Here is a 14954-nt window from a genome sequence, read left to right on the forward strand (position 1 = left end):
ATTTAATGCCCACATTCTTTGTTATTTTTTCTCATCAAACACAAGTTTTGCTAAATATATATATTCATATATGCACACATATATATGTATTATATATATAGGTTATTTGTTGTCTGAAAACTGTAATTTTAATAACAATCTTTATAAAGGATTTTACTGTTTATAAAAGAAATTTCTTCATAAATCTGTGAAGATAGGCAGTGTATTATTCTTTTTTTGGGGGGGTGTGTGTGGAGAAACTAAGGCTTAGAGAGTTTCAGTGAACTACCTATCCACCTAGCAAGTTCCAGTGCTGGAATCTGAATGCTGATTTCTGGACTCCTGATCATCTATCTATTACATCCTGCTGTAAATTTCTTGGTTCTCAAAACATGAATTCATTTTTCAGGTAGATTTATTCAAAGCAATTCTCAGTTGTTTTTTCTCCAAAAGCTTTATAGTATGGCCAGACCATGGAAAAATGGCCTTGAAACCAGGAAAATGTGTGTATTTCAAGTCCTACTTTGGACTTGATGTCTCATTGTTCCAATCACATCTCCAGGAATATAAATTACAGTGAAGGTCCCAATTTGCATTGGAAGAGGGAGTTTCCTATGTGTTCCTGTCCATTCTCTACCTCTGTTTTTCTCTCCCTTCTTCTCCCTCTTTCCTTACAAGTATAGGGTGGTCTGTAATTTACATGCAGCAAAAAGTGAGAGCTGAAAGAGCACTATCTTTAAGTTATACCAATGAACCAACTTAAAGGAAAGAAATTCAAAGCAAGGAGAGGTATCCAAAAAAAAAAATGGAATGTATTGCTTTTCCCTATTATCGGAGAACTCTAAATGAAAGATGGATGACAGCTGTTAAGTATATGGGAGACAATATACACATTTTAGACAGTAATTGGATGAAATGACTTCTGACTTCCAGGCACCTCATCATTTCTCCCTAGCACTGTCACAGTAATTCCCTCATTGGTTTCCTCTGTCTCAGGTGTCTCCCCTTTCTAATTCATCCTCCATATAGTTGCCAAACTGAAATTCCTAAACACATATCTGACCAACTCACTCAGTTACTCAATGAATCCCAGTGACTCCTCATTGCCTCTAGAATCAAATGCAAATTTGATATTGGTTCTATTTTGCCAACTTGTTTCCAATCTATCTTTCTAGGCTTGTTATACATTATTCCCCTTCACTTACTTGCTACCTACCAAACCAGTTCTACACATGACAGTTCACTTGTCTAGCTTTGCCCAGGCTCATATCTAAAATGCTCTCTTTAAGAATTTTTTCTCTTCCAAAGCTCAGCTCAAAACCTACCTCCTAAATGATGTCTTTCTTAATTCTCCCAGCAATCAGACAGTATCTCCCCCACCTCTCAATTATCTTTAATAAATGCTTGTTGAGGGATTAAACTGATGAGCCTTCCTTCAAACTCCTCAGTGTCTTAGAAAGCACATTAGCCTGAAAGATGGAAGTCCAAGGTTTGGGTTCCAGCTCTGTCATTAACTACTTGGGACAAGTCCCTTTCATTTTCATGTTCACATCTGTCAAATAAGGGGGCTAGAAAAAAGATTATTAAAATTGTATTCAGCTCTAAAATTCTAACATTTAACATGAGTTTCCATTTTTATTCATTTTTATTTGCTTTTTTATTTGCAATTTTCTAAGAACATCTTAAGTTTTTTACTTTGTATTTTTCAAACTATAGAACCTTCAGTTTTGTTACATGCCAATTCTGCCTGTAGCTACATTTATTTTGCAGCTAAGGAAACCAGAAGCAACTTCACATTCACACTTCTTTTCATGTTGTTTTAAAACTTGATTATTTTCACAAGTACTTTTCCAATGTTCTCTTTTTCTCAGAAGCACTTCTATTTTCTTACATTTTTAGGAACAATCTTTATTTTAAATATCTCTTTATTTCTCTTAGATTTCTGAAGCTTTCTGCTTCTACCTAGACAAAATAGCATTTTCGTGAAATGAAAAATAGCATTTTCTTCTCCTTTGGATTTATTTTGTTTGAACAAACGTACAAGAGGCAATTTTATCTTTTTTTTTTTTAAGATAAAGCTTCTTCCAAAGTGAGTCAATCTGGGCAGGTTTGGGGGTTGGTATAGCACTGTATTTCTAAGACAATTTATTTAATTGATCTAAACAAATCTTTCTAGAAATTCTGGTGGCAGAGAACTTTCTATTCTCCATCGGGGTACTGTTGACCCAAGAAGTTTCACTGTATAATTTAAATTATCTCTCAATTAGCTGGTGGTGGTGGAAAGGTACAGTTAAATAAAATATCAAATATCCCATTCATACTGGTTAACTCAGGTTAATTGCCATGTTTAATTCCCAAATAAGTAAGCTGCGCTGTAACTGACATACATTTTCTAGAAGAAAAATAATGACAGTCCTTTGATGGAAAAAGACTTAAAAATTCCAAGTACTGTCACCATCAGCACAATAATGCAATTGGCCTATGAGCACTTGGATTAAAAAAAAAGGGGAAAAAAAGGCGGCTTTTATTTAAGTCTGTATTTATGCTGGGGGTTCTCTTTATGTGTTTCCAACTTACCTGATTGTCGAATTCGTTGAAGAGTTTGTTGGACTAGAACTTCTGAACGTGGGACTATAATGATAAAATCCACCTTGCTGAAGTGGCCCAAGTCCAAGCTTTGATTGCCGCTGTCTGCTATGGCACACACCTGAGATAAGAGTTTCCTGGCAACTGTGAGCTGTGGTTGATAAATTTGGAAGGTGTCATTATCTATATCTAAAATGAAACAAAAAAAGCCATAAAGATAGGATTAATTTGCCTTGATAATGGCAGTTAGTAAAGCATCCCACATGTCATGGAGCCTATCACACAGAGTAGAAGGAAAAGTGTCCCATTTTTCTAAAATTAGCACTTTCTTCTTTAAATTTTTATTTTTAAAAATTTAGTTATATAGTACCTTCATTTTTTACATATTTCCAAATGAGTTATGTTGCGAGGGGAAAAATCAGAACAAAAGGAAAAAATACAAGAAAAACAAAGCAGAAGGAAAAACAGGTGAAAATAATATGCGTTGATCCACATTCAGTCTTTACAGTGCTATTTCTGGATGCAGATGGTGTTTTCCATCCAAAGTTTATTTCAACTACCTTGGATCACTGAAATGCTGAGAAGAACCAAATCTACTATAGTGGATCATCACACAGTCTTGTTGTTGCTGTGTTCCTGGTTCTGCTTGCTTCATTCATCATCAGCTCATGTCAATCTTTTCAGTTTCCTGATACTTGGCTATTCTGATACCATTAGAAAACTGGGACAGTTCCCTTCCCAGTTTATCTTTGAGATCCCTGAGAGCAGGAATCATCTTTTCTTTCTCTGTATCCCCAGACCTTAACACAGTGGCTGGAACATAGTAGGGGCTGAATAAATTTTTATTGAATGACTGTGAATCTAATTGTTTAAATGTTCTCTCCCTCATTAGAAGGCATGCACTTCAAGGGTGGGACTTCTTTTGAGGAGGAGAGGGACATTTTTGTATCCCTAGTACTTGGCATAGTGTCTGATACAAGCATTTAATAAATGTTTGTTGATTGATTGACACTGTTCATATTAACTATTACAAAGGAGTAGCTGTACATCATGAAAAATTTGTCTCTCTTTAATTATCCATCCAGCAATTTTTACATTGAGAAATAGGAAAAATGCTAATAAGTCACTAGTTATCTAGGAAAGAACAGAATTTCTTTAGGAATACCAGTAACATTCATAGAATAACTGTGACTACATATGCCAGAATTTAGGTATCTTAGGATATGGAGGGATATTGCCCAGAAAAAGGTGATTTGAGCCATTAAAATATTTTAATATATTTAACATGTATTGGACTACCTCTCATCTAGGGGAAGGGATGAGGAGAAGGAGAGGAAAATTTGGAACAGAAGGTTTTGCAAGGGTCAGCAGTGAAAAATTACCCATACATATGTTTTGTAAATAAAAACCTTTAATTTAAAAAATGGAATGGTATTATGCCTGAGAAGAAATTTGAGGAATCATGTGACTGTATATTTCACTGAATTTTCCTGAACTCTGTAGCCTAGTCAACATCCGGTAAACACTCTCTTTCATACCTGACTAGTCTGTGGTAACATTCTAAGAAGTTCCTTTCTCTGTGATTTGATAGAAAAAGTTTTACTTTTCTTTTACTGTTGTTATAATTTTGCAAATGGACAGTGACCTGATGTCTTTAGATTGTTCTAGTAGGATTCTAATGTTAATGCTTGTACTTACTGAATTGATATGAACCCTACCATAGCTGGCTGGTCCCTAAATAGGTAACTCATTTGAAAAACAACATCACCTCATGCTTTTCAGTGTGTTCAAGCATGTCAGTGACAGAACAGGACTCAGTAATTAGTTAGGAATAAAAGGACAAAACCCCGCCAAATAAACCTAAAACTAAAAAAAACCCTCCACCATACCTACTTTGCCAAAGACCAGAGCTCATGCCATTTAATTGCTTTTTCAAAGAGCTGGCTTTTATATAGAAATCTATAGGAAAGCTTTATGGAGAAAATACTATAATCATCCAAATAATATATGCTTAAATGTTTTATGGAATCAAACCTAAAAGCAACTCAATTTAAAAAAACAACCACCCCTGAATACCAGGGGATATCTTCTCAGGGAACTTGTTACTTCCCAGGGAGCTTGATGACTACCAGGAAAGCCCAAGCCCAACATCCTGTTACTTATAGCACAATGCTGTTGATATTTAATGCTGATAACCAAGCACAAAATTACTATAAGTCTTCTGACTTTTATAAGGTGATTTCTTTTGTGGGTTGGTTTTGTTTTGTTTTGTTCCTTGGAGAAGAGAAGGGAAAGCACAAATATTAACATGAGTTAAGAGGATTTAAGACAGGATAATAGATTAATTCAGTTTCAGCACATACAAAAATCTCTTATGTTTTCCCTCTCTTCAGAGAGATGCTCCATATTCTACTCATAGTTGGTAAATGTTACAGCATTAATGGAGAGCATTACTTTATAAGGTATGAGTAAGAGAGAGGTCCAAGACCATTTTTCTTTATAATGATCACCTTGGCCCTCTCAAACAGCTTCTCTAGATTGGCTTCTTGTCTGTTTTTTCTTTTGTTCTTTCTTTTCAAAAAGTAGACTGGATGTACTTAGAAATTTATGCCCTATACCCTATTATCCACCCAGAAGCCACTTTCTCCTGGATCTTCCCTCCTTCACTTCCTCCATGTTGCTGAAGCTTCAAATTGGAGGCCTTCTACTCACTGTACTTCGGAACTATTTGTTCAATGAGTTCCTCATAGCTTTCGTGATACAGAAGGTATACAGATTTTGTTGCTGTATATAATAAAATTAGTCTTTTACAGGTTAAGTATTATTGTAAAAGGCTATGAAAGAAGGCCATCAAAACACAAGACAGAGTTCATCAACTCTGGGAACATGGACCTTGTCCAGACAAATCTTGTGAAGCACCAAACCGAAACCAGAGAAATATAACTAACAACTAAGGAAAGAACACTGAATTCAACTGAAGTCTTTTGAGAAATAAAAATGAAAATCTTAATTTTTTTCAAATTCTATTAACTCATTAACCAACAATATTAGATTGATTCTACTGCTAAAAGGAAACAATTTCATATGGTAAAAAATAAAATTATCCAAAAAAAATCAAAAGACTATATCCATCCCCACCCCCAAAACAAAAAATGAGAGAGCTTATGATTTTTAGCATTTTCTTTACAGAAATATTTTCTCATAATCACCCTGAGATATTACAACTATTATTTCCTTTTTATAAAAGAAGCTCAGGGGACTTAAGTGATCCAGATAATAAGTACCAAGAACTTATTTCCACATCTAGTTTAAAGAAACATTACCCAAGCTCTGTGTGGGAATCATGGCAGCTGCTTCCTGAGATGACACACATTCATTAACGTCTCCATTGAAAGGGGTAACCACATTGTCCCCTCTTTTTTGCTGCATCTTCTCTAATAATTTATCTAGATCATCACCTGTGAAAGAAACGATGACAGAGAGAAGGGGAATAATAAGGAATGAGGCTTTCATAAACCAGAAGTCCCAGGGTGATTGGGGCTTTCCAGTTAGACCTGGCACTCAGAGTGATTGCCAAGCATTTGGCATTTTTTGACAAGGAGTTCACAGCTGGCTGTCACCATAGCTGTTTACTTGTCAGGCTATTAAAAAATTACTGAGAAGTGTACACTCTGAACCTCCAGGATCAAGGAGAAAAGCACAAGTCTCACAAGATAGGCTATGACAGAATCTGAGAAGCAATCCAGCACAGAGCTCCTAACTTCTGTATCCACTTACCTAAAGATGTGTTTTTGAAATGGGATGCCAGGAAGCTGACTTTTCCTGTGATGAGTTCATAACTAATTTCTTTCAAAAATTCACTTGTGGTAAGCATGCTCTCTGCCAGGGCTCTGGATTGATACTGACCTGGAGGGGAGGACACAGAAATGAATAACTGCAGCAGGCTGTCTGGATGAAGCTTCTGGGCACATACTTTTATCAGCCTATTACATAGTGTTCTACATAGAGTGATTATTTAATAAATGCGTGTTCATTCACTCCTTCAATCCATAGGTTGCCAGGATTACAGTCATGAGGGAAGGAGAAGACAACAGTGAAAAAAGGGACAGAACTCTGAAAACTCTATGGATGACTTCACAAAGGTCCCATCTCCTTTTTTTCTGAGATATTTATAGAGATATTTGATAAGATCACTTGATTTGATTTTTTTAAAGTTCTTTTAATACTTATAGAAAAATAGCATCAATGGAATCACATTCTATAATTTCCTGCCTTTTTATCAAGTCAGCCAATTATGATATTAAAAACTTTCCACTGAATAAATAAACCCTGATGTGTCATAAGCACTCTGGGATAGTTTGACTCACTGAGCTTAATCCTGTGTTATGTTATCCAAAATTTCTCATAATGAAAGTTACATATGGCAGTCAGTCAATAAATAAACATTTATTAACAGCCTAACCTGTGCCAGAAAAGTGCTAACAGAAAGGCAAAAAAATTGTTTCCTTGTTTCAAGAAGCTCACAATGTAATAGAGAGAAGCAACATGCAAATTACTAGGAATAAACACAAATAACATAGAGCCAAAGTAAATTGGGGATAGTCAACAGAAGAAGGCACTGGTAGTAAGAGGCATTAGAAAAATCTTGTAAAAAGTTGGATCTTATTTGAGACTTGAAGGCAATCAGGAAGGCCAGGAGGCTGAACTGGGGAGAGAACTGCAGGCATGGGGGACAGCCAGTGAAAATGCATGGAGTCAGGAAATGAGGTGTCTTATATGGCAAATAGCAAGGAGGTCAGTGTCACTGGGTCACAGACTACATAAGTTGCAAAGTATATGAAGACTAGAAAAAGGGCACCTGGTGCAGTGGGCAGAGCACTTTTATATTTTATGTTTTATCTCAGAGATTGGCCAGAAAACACCCAACTAAAAACCAAGTAAAACAGAAAATTATACCTAAACATGAAAGAAATGTACAGAATAAGGAGAAAGAGTCTGCGTTAGGTCATTCAGCAAGAAATGTTACTACTTTATGTTGGTGCCACATTCATAAAATTACTCACCTAGGACCACCACACAAAATTCATTCCCTCTGATCTTTGATGCACAGATTGCCACCACGTAGTCTGGTAGTCTTTGTTGATGTCTCATTTCACTAAGAGTTCTCAGTGTCTCTGAAATGCCCTCAGCCAGAGAATTCTGGGTGACAATCACATGAACCAAGTCTTGAGATACACTGGCAATTAGTCTAGCAAGCCAGGGGAGTTGACCTGGCGACACAGAGATACACTGAGCATTCATCTGCAAGGATCTCTCTCTCAGAGTAAATTCCTGCATAGCTTTCAGCATGATCTGCTCAAATTCTTCCCTGAGAGGTATCTGATCAGGACCTGAATTGAAGAGAATCACACTTGAAATTAAAAGCCTGTCCATCAAATAAAGAAAGAGAGAAAGAGGGAGAGAGGGAGAAGAGGGAGAGAGAAAGGGGAGAGGGAGAGGAAGAAGGAGAAAGAGAAAGGAGAGGGGGAGAGAGAGAGGAAAGAGAGAGAGAGAAACAAAGGGAAAGCGACAAAAGGGGAGAAAGAAAGGGGGAAAGAGGAGAAGGAGAAAGAGAAAGGAGAGGAGATAAGGAGAGGGGGAAAGAGAGGAGAGAAAGAGGGGGGAAGAGGGAAAAGGAGAGGGAGAAAGAGACAGAGAGATGAAGGGAGACAGAGAGAGAAAGAGAGAGAGAGACATCATAGGCTAATAAATTAGCCTATGGAATGGACTTTACTGATCATTTTGACCAATATTCTTATTAATGAGTTTAGTCTATCTCAGGCCAGTCTACTAATGGTTCAGATTCAATATGGAACAAAATGAGATACTGATAGGTCATTTAACAGTTCACAAAAGGAGATTGAAGCAGGAGAAGTATATTTAACACCTTAAATGGATGCCCCTGAGTAGTTTTCTTGTCTTCAAAGATTGATCAGGCAAACATCAGCACGTGTGCCTGGAGCTCCTCAAGACAGTTTTATATTCAGAAAGTGATGTCAAAAACCTGACCTTTAGTCCCTATGAAGCAACCTAATCTTAAAATTGCTTCTAACATCTTTTAAGGAAAATCTAGGCCAATTTACATGAAGAAGCAGGAGTTAAGATATTATTCCTCCCAAAACATCTCCTAATTTCACAGTTTACAAGAGTATAATAGTCATTCACAGATCGAATTGCATTGCTGATTAATGCATAAATTTGACTTAATTTGTTTCTAAACTAGGTCCATTTGCCCCTTCTAGTTTTCCATTCTTAGGGGCTCACCATATAAGCCTTGCACTTGGTATGGATACTCATTGGATATTAGTCTTACAGCAATCTTCAGTGTTGGACTCTAGAATTCAAACAACCTACCCACCACAGCCTCCACAGTAGTAGGGATTATATACAGGTTTGTTGTGGGTTTTTCTGGGGGGTAGGGAAAGAAAAGTTCTCAGCTTTTTAGGGAACTTCATGTTTTTCCCCAGAGAAAGAATGCGTTTTCCTTTTATTAGTTAAATTTTCTTCAGTGCCTCTTCACTCTATTCACCATGATGGTAACTGTATATCATAAACCATGGCCGAAATTTCCCGAATCCTATTTTCTTTTTCTGTTTTCAAACCCAAACAAGTTTTAGAATATAATAAGCAGAATGGAGTATGATATTCAGGGAATATAAATGAATGGATATTCCAACTTTTAGTTTATACTTAAATTCAAGAAATGAAAACAAATACTTTCCATTCCTTGCATTAGAACCTGTTCAGTTTTATTACTGTCTCATGACCAGTGAACTCAAGTGAGGTATAAACCTGTTTCCAGGGGACCTCAAATGCCACAATACTACAGACAACATATATTTATTAACCCAAATTAAGGAAGACTTCTATTGTATATAAACTTCACAGAAACAAGCAGGTCTCTTTGGTCAGATTAAGGTTCAGAGGAGGCGCTGATCTGCCACCCTGTAGGGAGCCATCCCCAGTAACTCTAGAAATTATTATCTTAATAAGATGATTTAAATAAGGAAAAAAGGGGGGAGGAAAGAGAAAAACCATGAAAGATTATCCATTTTTTTAAAAAAGTCTTTTTTGGAGTGGAGGGAGGGAGGGGAAAAATTGGAACAGAACCAAGTGCAAGGGATAATGTAAAAAAAAAATTATCCTGGCATGGATTCTGTCAATATAAAGTTATTATAAAATAAAATAAAATATATAAAAAAAGAGAAAACAAGCAATTTGACATAGTTTATACATTGTAATTATGCAAAACACATTTTATGTAAGTCATTTTGTGAAAGAAAACACAGACCAAAAAAAAAAAAAAAAAAACAAACCGAGGAAAAATAAATTAAAGTAAAATTTAAAAAAAAAGTCTTTTTTTTAAAATTAGAAAACAACTTTTTTTTTCTGCAAATAAAAGTAGGCATCCTAGATACTTTTTTCTTTCTTTATGTATAGACGTACATCAAGTCAAAATATTCTGTCTTCTTACAGTTGATTTCTACTTTCTACATCATTATTAACTATTACTAATTAACTACTTTTATAATACTCATGAAGGTCACAACTAGATTAAAATTTGTCATTCCCCTCCTTCTGTTATCAACTCTAATACTGGTATTTTAACCCATTTAGAAGAAACCAAAGGTCTAGTATTCCTTTGTTCTGCTAAGACTGCAAATATAAAGGAATTCCTGATTTCTATTCTGTGTAAGCATCAGAATTCCTGGTTTCATTTAGCTCAAATGTGTTAAGATTGTGGTCAGTGGTAAATAAGACATGGTTCTCAAACTTTATCTGCTCATGTTTTAGTATTATTTGCTGCCTGAGGAAAAGGGATCCAAGAGAGAGAAAGAATGCATACACATACACCTCCAAAACAATAGTTGCAAATGTAATTTCCTTATCATTCACAAATAGGTGATACAGGCCTAGAATGAGAAAGCCCTAAATTCAAATGCATCCCCAGACACTTAGCAGTTGTGTGACTCTGGGGCAAGTCACACTAGCACCTACTTTCCATGGTAAGGATCAAATGAGATAATTGTAAAGCACTTAGCACAGTACCTGGGCCCCAGTAGAAGCACTATATAAGAATTAGCTATTATTTATTTAAAAAACTCAAAGGACACTAGTGGGCAGTACCTTAACACCCTCTTCAAGAACTTTTGAGTTATCTATCAGTTGATATATTTAAAAATGCTGAATCTAAAAATGTAATAAATTTGTCTAAAGTGTTCATAATATTCACAATTCTCTTGAAGTAATTTAGTATAATTAGGCAGGCACTGAGCTAAGGGAGCCAGGGTAGGATGGGAAAGGATATAACAAGTTAAATCAGGTTAGTAAGCTTCTTCAAGAGGGGAGAGAATAACAGGTTTCCATTTATTTCCAATCACTTTCTTAGGCTCAACCACTAATGGACAAATGACTAAGTCTGTCCCCCATCACCAATCCCTTTCACCAAGCCTGACAATAATATTAATTTTTTTCTTTTTCAACAAGCCTGACAATAATATAATTTCCCCCCCCTCATCAAGTACTGATCTTTTCTGACTATCTTCAGCCCAGATATCAATTCTGATGAGATTTTCCACTACAGTTAGCTACTTCAAGAGGAGAAGACTGGATCCCAATATATTCTGAACACTCTTAACAACTTAATCAGACCCAGGATTTGGGGCATTAGCCCTTCTCATAGTGTGGTTCAAAAGATTTTTTTGATAGAGAAATCAGAGCAATTGGAGAAAGTGAAAATTATAGTGGAGAGTACTGATTTCGCTAAAGAACACTATCCTAGCTTATAAAATCATTGAGCAGTGATGCAGCTACCTGAAGATCAAATGTCAATGCTGATCATTTAAAATGGATAACTCTAGGTTTGGATTTCCTTTTTTTTTTTTTTTTTTTTTTTTTTGGATAAAACCATAATGTGGAAGTATTATCTCTGCAAACAGTCACTCAATGCCTTGTTCAAGACTGAAAAATTTATCTAGAAGAGCATTACCTTCCAAAGAGTTGGCTGAACATTATGTCCTTGGGGGTGAGCAGGAGAGGGGCAAATGTGAAATTGATTAAGATTTTTAAAAATATATTTACAACTGCATACAGGGGAACCTCTGCAGCAAAAGGCTAAGAAGGGTGTTTCAGAATATGCATCATGGAACCCAGCTTTTCTTCTTTATTTAGAATAAAATGTCTCAACATAAAAGTGAAGTGATTTTAAGCATAACCTGACTTGTCATTAAAACAAACCAGCAGGTATTTTGATTGCACATTACATTTCATTCACTAGAAGTGAATTTTAAAATTTTCATCAATTTAGCAAAAAGAAAAAACAACTTAAGCCTAATTTTCTCAAATGTCTAGACTATATAGTCTTGTCCCTTTGATTTTTGAACCTAAATTGTTTGGTCATGAATACATGATAGTCAAATTAATGCTATCAACTGACTTAAAGATTAGATTCAGGTGGTTTCATAATTAAAAAAAAAACAATAGTAATAGAAATATCTATCTTATTACTTTAAGGTTTCTGCAAAGATTTTCACATGTATTATCTAATTTGGTCCACATAACAATACCCCCGTGCAAGATATATGTTATTATTACGTCTAATTTACAGATTAGGAAACTGGAGCTAAAAGAGATTAATTGCTTTGCCAGCATCACACCACAAGGATTTCCTCTGTGGTATTTCTCCATGTCTGGAATGCCCTGCCTCCTCATTTCTGTCTTCTGGCTTCCTTCGAATCCCAGCAAAAACCTCATCTTAGCCATCCCCCAAACCTTTGCTGATCTCCCTTTAATTCTTGTGCCTTAGCTCGATTGATTAACTCCAATTTAGCCTGTACATATCTTATGTAAGCAGTTTTTTCCCCACATTGTCTCTCTTAGACTGTGAGCTCCTTGAAAGCAGCAGCTGTCTTTTCTTTTCTTTATATCCTTATCACTTACTATTAGCACACAGTAGGTACTTAATTAGTATTTATTGGCTGACTGTGCGCAGGTAGAAGGATTCTAACTCTTATTTCCCAGACTCTTAAATTAAGGATTAAAACCTATTACACTACTTTTCCTCCAATGTGCCTTCTTTCTTGTTATGTAAATGAGAATAATTGCAGATCTCAGGCTTCCAAAGAAAGACTGAGGAACATAGGAGAAGATCTGGAGCCCTAAAATATCCTTAATCTTGTGCTTCTAGGATCTCCCTTAGAGCACTCAATTATACAGTATTTTTACAAATCTCCCTAAGCTGCTCAATGCCTTGAAGGCCTAAAGTCCAGTGGGGAGCCTTTAATTAGCTTGCATTTGGGATGAGTCACTTTGAGTTTGCACAATACGGTTCATTTCCATGTAAATGTTGCATAGCCTAGCTGGAGGTAACTGCACACCTGCGAGCACCTGCTGTGGAGCCCTGGATTATCCACGGTGTGTGGCCTGGGACTGTAGCTAGAGAGGAGGTAGCAGTAAATATAGGGAATGAGGGCCAGGAGCCCTCACTTTATACCACCCCAAAGGTCCCCATGGACTTCCTTAGTCCCAAGTGCAAACTGTGCTAAAATTGGCCATTATTCGGGAGAGGGTTGGCGGGTAATGGTGTAGGCTAAGGAGAAAAAACAAAGCAGGACCTGGGTGTGAGGCAGTGTTCTTCAAACAAAATACAACATGCAAGTAGGTCCATTTGCATATAAGAATGACTGCATTCCCATGGAATCGACAAAGCTAGTTTTCCCAGGGAAAGCCTGGGAAACTAATGCACCATTCTTGCTTTTAGCTGGACTGGCCAAAACTCTAGAAAAAAAAATCTTTTCTTCCAAGTCCCTAAAAAGTAGAAGGCAGGAGAGGGGAAATAACAAAAGTAGAGGAAGGACCTGAGAAGAAAAAGAAGCGGAGAAGAGGGGAGAGAATGGATAGTAAAGGGGAAAAACACCAACTGGAACAAGAAATGGGAACAATGTGGAAAAAATACTGGTGGATGTCCTCTCATAAGGATAAGGAAGTGAGGAGAGAGAGGGCGAAGGAATGGGAGATTGAAGGGAATGAGAGAGGAAAAAAAGGAATGGGAGAGAGGGAAAAAGAGAGAGACAGAAGACAGAGAGGAATGAACGAAAGGAAAGGAGAGAAACAAAAGTGAGTAGGAAAACAAGAGAAAAGGGAATGAGAAGAAGATGGTAAAAGGGGGAAAGAGAGGAGAATGAGAGAGGAACAGAGGAGGGGGAAGAGATAGAGAGAAGACAGAGACAGAGAAACAAAGAAAGAGAGAGGGAATGAGAAGGAAAAAGAAGTGAGAGGGAGAAATAAGAAAGGGAGAGAAAAGGAACAAAAACATTAATTACCAAACACACAACAACAGAAATAGCTTACCAAGCCGTACAAGGTACTGTATAGTTAAAAGAATCATATTTTCCACGCTCAATAATTGGCTTCCATTCAATCCCAACTGCTCCAAATCTCTATTTTCCAGATGTGGAATCTTGTAGCAATTCACAAGCAAAGGACTGACTACAATGTCACCAACATTTCCATAGAAATAGGGTAAAGTGCCATAACCTGTAGTAAAAGGAAATCCCCAAAGAACATTAACATTAGAAGGATCATCCAGCTTGTCCCAGTTCTAGCTATAATGGTGCTGTGATAGTCCACCAAGGAAAAAGGACGCAGGCCCTTTCAGAAATATCTACACCAAGTTACAATTTGTTTTCATACTCTCTGCCTTTACAAATGCTAGATTTAGGTGACAGCCATTATCCACGTGGGAAAGGAGTCTTATCTAATGAATGGACAGGGTGTCCTGGATATACTAGACTGAGTGGGGGGAGAATTGGGTTTGAATCCTGGCTCCAACAACCCTGTCACCTTGATCAAGTCACTTTCTGAACTCAGTTTGCATCCCTGTAAAATGGAAATGATGATAATCTCTCTATCACAGTGTTATGGTGAGGAAAACCATGAAGTTATAGAAATGTGAATTTTTCATTTCAACTAAGGTTTCTGTATCTTTTTATAAAGTTCTAATTGAAGATTTTGTTCATTGTGTTACTCTATAAACTTTATAAAAACCAATAGCATAAAAACCACTGCTTGAATTTAGTTCTAGAAAGGAGATCTGTTCCTGGAGAAAAATTTTTGCATTTCCTCTTGTAAGATGACAAAGCAGAATCCTATTTTCTTTTTTTTTTTTTCTCCTTAGCTGGAATCCCAGAGCTAAATCCATTGCTCAGTTCAGGGGATCTATTTACTAAGTGTCTGGTAGACCTCATTCTGTGTTATCCTTAAATGTCTTATTTTACAATGTACTAACCTGTAAGCCACTTTTAAGTTTTCTTAGAAGTAGGGATCAGAATGAAAAAACAGGATTAGTTGAG

General features: G+C 36.5%; 1 protein-coding gene across 1 annotated transcript in view; it reads right to left on the reverse strand.

Annotated features, from left to right (window-relative positions):
* The window catches only part of GREB1L (GREB1 like retinoic acid receptor coactivator), a 140203-nt gene that overhangs the window by 56283 nt on the left and 68966 nt on the right, over positions 1-14954 (reverse strand). Inside the window, exons 11-15 of the mRNA XM_051970360.1 lie at positions 13954-14139; positions 7629-7955; positions 6343-6471; positions 5889-6023; positions 2557-2754 (exon numbers count right to left, since the gene is read on the reverse strand). Of these exons, the coding sequence (XP_051826320.1) occupies positions 2557-2754; positions 5889-6023; positions 6343-6471; positions 7629-7955; positions 13954-14139 (975 nt within the window). The remainder of the gene's footprint in view (positions 1-2556; positions 2755-5888; positions 6024-6342; positions 6472-7628; positions 7956-13953; positions 14140-14954) is intronic.

Source organism: Antechinus flavipes, chromosome 1, assembly GCF_016432865.1.
Source record: "Antechinus flavipes isolate AdamAnt ecotype Samford, QLD, Australia chromosome 1, AdamAnt_v2, whole genome shotgun sequence".
Classification (NCBI taxonomy): Eukaryota; Metazoa; Chordata; class Mammalia; order Dasyuromorphia; family Dasyuridae; genus Antechinus; species Antechinus flavipes.